Source organism: Erinaceus europaeus, chromosome 3 (assembly GCF_950295315.1).
Source record: "Erinaceus europaeus chromosome 3, mEriEur2.1, whole genome shotgun sequence".
In the NCBI taxonomy this organism is placed as follows: domain Eukaryota; kingdom Metazoa; phylum Chordata; class Mammalia; order Eulipotyphla; family Erinaceidae; genus Erinaceus; species Erinaceus europaeus.
This window is the reverse complement of record NC_080164.1, coordinates 175,614,363-175,620,362: the sequence shown is the minus strand read 5'-3', so window position 1 is coordinate 175,620,362 and position 6,000 is coordinate 175,614,363. Positions and strand designations below refer to the sequence as shown.

Below are 6,000 nucleotides of genomic sequence, written 5' to 3'. Positions count from 1 at the left end.
AAAGCTTCACAAGTGGTGAAACCGCTGCAGTTGTCTCTCTCCATCCACCTCCTCTCTCCCCCTTTCCCTCTCAATTTCTCTCTAAAATCAGTAAAATCACAATAAAATAAAAATAAACAATTAGGGGAAAAAATACAGATGATCTGATTGAAGTTAAAGCAGACTTCTTAATTCCACACTCCACCATCATCAAGCGTCACCTTTCAATGACAAAACAATACAAGTCACAGCCACTTCAGGTTTTATTCCAAGATTTGACAGTGCATAGAATTAACTTTGGGCCTCTGGCTGGGCCAGCACCAAAGGACTGAGAACATATTTTGCTCATGAAAAGTTGTAGCGAGTCTGGCCAAGCCCCCTGGCTCGCTCTCTCTGAGTGTCAGAGAGCTGGTTGTGGACCGTGCACAGGGGAGCACCATGAGCAGTCATTTCTGGTTCCTTATTCTACTGAGTGTCCATGCAGCAGAAGCAACACATCAACAAACAGCTCAACCCCAAGACCAGAGGTTCAGCAGATACCTACCTTTAAAGAACACGTGGCTTAGAAGCCTGTACGAATGGCTGGTTGACACTACTACAGTCACTGACACTGAGATGTACAACAGAAGAGACTGTTATTCCCAAGAACATCCTGGCGTTGCTAGATTTCAGCATGGGCTCACGCTCCACGTTCCTTTGCTTAGTCTCCGCCCAGCTCCCCAATGAGGTAGGTGTTCTTTTCCCTCTCCTGGGTTTGAGTCCTGACCTCAAGGAGTCGAATCACTCAGCCTAGGTGTGTGAAGGTGTGCTGCAGTGCAGTCCTAGTAAGTTTTGGTTTGGTTTGGGATTTGAAATTGGCCTTGCTGGTAATTTCTGAGCTTTACTTTTTAATCTTCCCCTTGAGGTTCGATGTGCATTTTGGAAATGTCTCATTTATACGGAAACCATTTTTCAAGCTGTGATGCCTAAGGAACATGAAAGCAGACCATGGCAATCAGTCAGATGGGACACAATCCTCTGGACAGGACATAATGCTTGAGTCACAGTAGCATTCATGGCCTTCCCCGGGGATGGGTTCTGATAAGTGCTTTGCTTCATCTCAATGCAAGACCTTTTGAAGGTACCAGTGTCACAATGAGACAATATAAAGGCTAATGCCAAAATTTGTTTTGGCTAGCATTCAGAAATCCTATGGCCAGCAAGTTACTGGGTTGGCTGTTCTTTTGAGTTCATCCCTTTGATCAGATGCATTTTTCAAAAAAAAAAAAAAAAAACGCTTTCCAAATGTCTTCTTTGTGAAGTGGTCCAAAGACGAGCTTAGAAGGAAAAATACTTGGTGAACCACTCCTGGTGGGCAGAGCCCTGCTTCTGCTGGGCTTCTTTGGGTTGGCCAGCCTCGCCTTCTTGTGTCCTAAAAGCAAACAAGCAGGTTTCTTAGATGGTTTTGAAAACCATTCAATAGGGAGTCGGGTGGTAGTGCAACGGGTTAAGTGCAGGTGGCACAAAGCACAAGGAATGGCATAAGGATCCTGGTTCGAGCCCCCGGCTCCCTACCTGCAGGGGAGTCGCTTCACAGGCAGTGGAGCAGGTCTGCAGGTGTCTTTCTCTCCTCCTCTCTGTCTTCCCCTCCTCTCTCCATTTCTCTCTGTCCTATCCAACAATGACGACGACATCATCAACAATAATAACTACAACAATAAAACAACAAGGACAATGAAAGGGAATAAATAAATATTAAAAAAGAAAGAAAGAAAACCATCCGAGAGGGTGGTCCAGGAGGTGGCACAGTGGATAAAGCACTGACTCTCAAGCCATGAGATTCTGAGTTCAATCTCTGGCAGCACATGTACCAGAGTGATGTCTGGTTCTATCTCTCCTATTCTTTCTCACGAATAAATAAAATACTTTTAACAAAAGAAAATATATTTTTAAAAAAACCCTTTGGGGGCTGGGTGCACATGTTACACTACCTGGTTGAGCGCACATGTCACAATGTGCAAGGGCCCGGGTTCAAGTCCCCAGTTCCAATCTTCAGGAGGAAAGTTTCACAAATGGTAAAGCAGGGTTGCAGGTGTCTGTCTGTCTCCCTCCTTCTGTCTACCCCTTCCTCTCAATTTCTGGCTGTCTCTATCCAATAATAAATAAAAGACAATAAAGGAGTCAGTTTATTTAAAAAAAGAAAGAAAACCATTCAACTAAAGTAAGTTCCTTTTTTTTTTTTTTTTTTAACCGGAGCACACACTCAGCTCTAGCTTATGGTGGTGTGGGTGACTGAACCTGGGACTCTGGAGCCTCAGGCATGAGAGTATCTTTGCATAACCATTATGCTATCTACACCCACAGAAACTATTCAACTAACAACTTGATGTCCCCATCATCCTCTCAAGGAAAGATAACTTAATTTTTTTTTTTTTTTTACAGAGAGAAGTTGAGAGGGAAGGGGTAGGGAGCAGGGCATAGAGAAGGAGAGAGAACGAGGGACACTTGCTACACTGCTTCCACCCTCATGAGCTGGTGATGCCACTCCCCTGTAGAGAGTGAGGGCTCAACACCAGGTCATTGTGCATGGCAGCATGTGAGCCTGCTGAGCGTGCCACCACCTGGCCCCTTGATAACTGCTTCTTGACTCGTCAAAAGATACCAGCTGGAAACACTTTCTTTGTAAGTGCAGGGAAGAGGAAACATCTAATTACTGCCTTGAAAGCAGAAGGTTCTCTATGGTTTCATTTCAGATTAGTGAGTATTTTGCAAAACACTCATTACTACTTCAGGTTCAAATTAAGCAATACGCCTCCTCTTAACAAGGAGAAGTGGATAACCAAAACAGCATTACAAGGTATGGCTTCCTCACAAATTGTATAGACGAGGCAATTAGCCTGATAGGGAGAAGAGGGAACGAGGAAGCAAGAAAAGTACAACGGGGGGCAGGCAGTAGTGCACCCGGTTACGTGCACATGGCCCGAAGTGCAAGGTCCAGTGCAAGGATCCTGGGTCGAGCCCCCGGCTCACCACCTACGTGGGGTGTGTGTGTGTGAAGGGGGTCACTTCTCAAGCAGTGAAGCAGGTCTGTAGGTGTCTGTCTTTCTCTTCCCCTCTCTGTTTTGTTTTCCTTTCTCAATATCTCTGTCTATCCAACAACAACAATAATGGAAACAATAGAAAAACGAAATAGATGACCACCAGGAGCAGTGGGTTTGTAGTGCAGGCACCAAGCCCCAGTGATAACCCTGGGAGCAAAAAAAAAGTACAATGGATACCTGGCTCAGTGGCCTCTAGCTGCATCTGAATGTTGCATATGAAGTAAGGGGGTCCTGGCATAAACAGAGGTGTCAAATAATAACGTGAAGACACCGACTTTGGCTCTGACCCTTAACAGGTGTTCTTAGAGGCGCAGGCCTGTTTCCCCAGCTGTAAAACACACACTTCAGGGGTCCTTCCAGCTTGGCACTCAGAAAAGACCCTTCCATTTGACCCAGGCCAGCCAGGCCTTTGGAAAATGAATATTTTAGAAGGGGAGTGAGGTTATTTCTGAAGTGCAGACTTCAGAAGTCCAGAATTTGAAGTTTTGCTCTTAGTAAGTAAAGAGAAAGTCAGACAATTTGGGGGAGAAAAGTAAGCAGTAAAGGTTTTTAAGGAAATAGGTGGTATGGATCATTACACATGATCAACCAAATGCATAGATCAGGCCTTACAATTCCATGGTGGGGGGGGTGGCGGTGGCACACCGAGCTGAGCGCACATGTTACCTGGGTTTGAGCCCCCCGGCTCCCCACCCACAGGGGGGATGCTTCACAAGTGGTGAAGCAGGTCTGCAGGTGTCTCCCTTTTTCTCTCCCTCTTTATCTCCCATTCCCTTCTCAATTTTGCTCTGTCCTTTCAAATAAAATAGAAAGGAGGGGAAGATAGGGGGAAAAAAGGCTGCCTGGAGCAGTGGATTCATAGTTCTGGCATCGAGCTGTCCTTGAGATAACCCTGCTGGCAAAAATAAATAAATGCAAGATTCAAAGATGATGCAATCATATTTGAGACATACACTAAACCATCATCATCAGTAGCAGCAGCAGCAACAGCAGCATCATGGCCGGCACACCGGATGCTTTTGTGCTGTAGCCAGCAGACTATGTTAAAGAAATCCTGTGGATCTGGGCCGTCGGAATAACTCACTCAGCACACTGCTACCTGATGGTCAAGCCTGGCCCCCACCAAGTTGAAGGACGCTCCACTGCCATGGTTCTATTCCTCAGTCTCTCTCTGCCTCTAAATAGAATCGAACGAATCTTGATAATTCATTCCTTGAGTCCCATACTGGTTGGATGAGGTGGGTGTTGTATTGACTTCATTTCAAAGGCGCGGAAACAGACTGAGAAGGTTCAAGGATGCGCCCAAAGTGACCCAGCTAATAACAACAAGGACCAGAGTTGAAATTCAGACCTCAAAGCCAGGTGATACAAGTCATCTCTGGCGTACCCTACATGGAGAACGTCACCGAAGGGACCCAACACAAAAGGAAAAGAAAAGGAGGAAGGGGAGGAGAGGCTATCTCAAGTTGGTTGGTACCAAGAAGGATTCCTCCTCTAAAGACTGACAAGCTTCCCTTCTCTTCCGCAGTCTTCCCTTTTGGTCAGGCCTTTCCATGCTAAAGCTGCCTTTGGTAGTTTTGCTATCTGTTCTGTCCAAGTATCAGAAAGGAATCCCAGCTTCCCTCCTACCCATGGGAAAATGGAACCAGAATTTTCACCCGAACTCCCTACCTGGTGGCTGTTTTCACATCGAGAGGCTGGGTGGGCTTGTAAGGTCGGCCACCACCGGGGCTAGGGTCCAAGCTGGGCGACTTGGTGATGGGAGGGGCGTTGATCCTGGAGCTCAGGTCTCCACTTAGAAAGTTCTTTGCGTACGAAGCGAGGTTGGGCACGCTGACCACTCTGCTAGGCACTTCCTCCACCCTCTTTTTCTGTTCAAAGAAAGAACTGTGAGTGAGCACCATCCAAAGGGAGCACCATTGAGGTAGTGATTTTCTAGGCTTGCACACATGTCCTAAGCCAGGTTTTCCCTACTTTGTGATTTGAAAAAGCACATAAGCTCACGATCTCTTATGCAAAACATCTGGGAGCAGGTAGAGGTGTGTGTGTGTGTGTGTGTGTGTGTGTGTGTGTGTGTTATTGGTGTTAGTTATTGCTACCAAAGTTATCGCTGGGGCTTGTTGCCTGTATGATGAATTCACCACTCCCAATGGGCGGTCATGTTTTTCTTCTTTGATAGGACAGAGAGAAATTGAGAAGGGGAAGGAAGGGAGAGAGGGAGAAACACAGAGAGACATCTGTAGTGTTTGCTTCACTGCTCATGAAGCTTCTTCCCTGCAGGTGGAAATTGTGCTTAAACAGCAGCACCATGGCCCAGCCCCCCCCCCCCCATCAGCTATGCTTTGTAATTCACAATCTGTTTCTAGACCTTAGAAAGCCATTTAACATTCCTCACAGGACCTGCCTGCACACTCATCTCGTCCTCACTTGTGTTAATTTTTCTGGGGGTGAAATTTGACATTTTGTCACCCTAAGGGAGATATATATAAAAAAAACTTTTAATGAGCTCAGATCAGGTCAGGCTACGTTTATCGCCTCATGAGCAATATATAAATAGTAATTTTCAAAAAGCTTTTCGGATTCTATGAAAGCAGGCAAGAGGCTAGAATGTGAATAATCTCATTACAGAAAATTCCAAAAATAAAGTAAGAAAAAAGTGGACAACATCTACCATCGTTGACAGAGACACATTTACAGAAGTCTTGGAAACCATAAAACCCATAAAAGCAAATATATATATATATATATATATATATACATATATATATATAGTCAAATGTAAATGCTGTTTCTTAATACTTCTGACTATTCCAGTTTATCCCCTCCCTCCAATGAATATCCTTTCTTTTTCTTTTTTTTTAAAATAGTTGCTTTTGTTTTATCGTTGTTGTTATTGATGTCATTGTTGATAGATGGAACAGAGAGAAATAGAGAAAGGAGG

General features: G+C 45.0%; 1 protein-coding gene across 3 annotated transcripts in view; it reads right to left on the bottom strand.

The window, feature by feature from the left end:
- Nucleotides 1-229: 229 nt before the first annotated feature.
- FAM184B (family with sequence similarity 184 member B) overlaps nt 230-6,000 on the bottom strand; it is a 123,817-nt gene continuing 118,046 nt past the window's right edge. For all 3 annotated transcript variants that reach the window (XM_060188295.1, XM_060188297.1, XM_060188296.1), the window contains 2 exons: nt 4,731-4,930; nt 230-1,390 (listed from right to left, as the gene is read on the bottom strand). In XM_060188295.1, the coding sequence (XP_060044278.1) occupies nt 1,297-1,390; nt 4,731-4,930 (294 nt within the window). In that variant the 3' untranslated portion in view covers nt 230-1,296. The remainder of the gene's footprint in view (nt 1,391-4,730; nt 4,931-6,000) is intronic.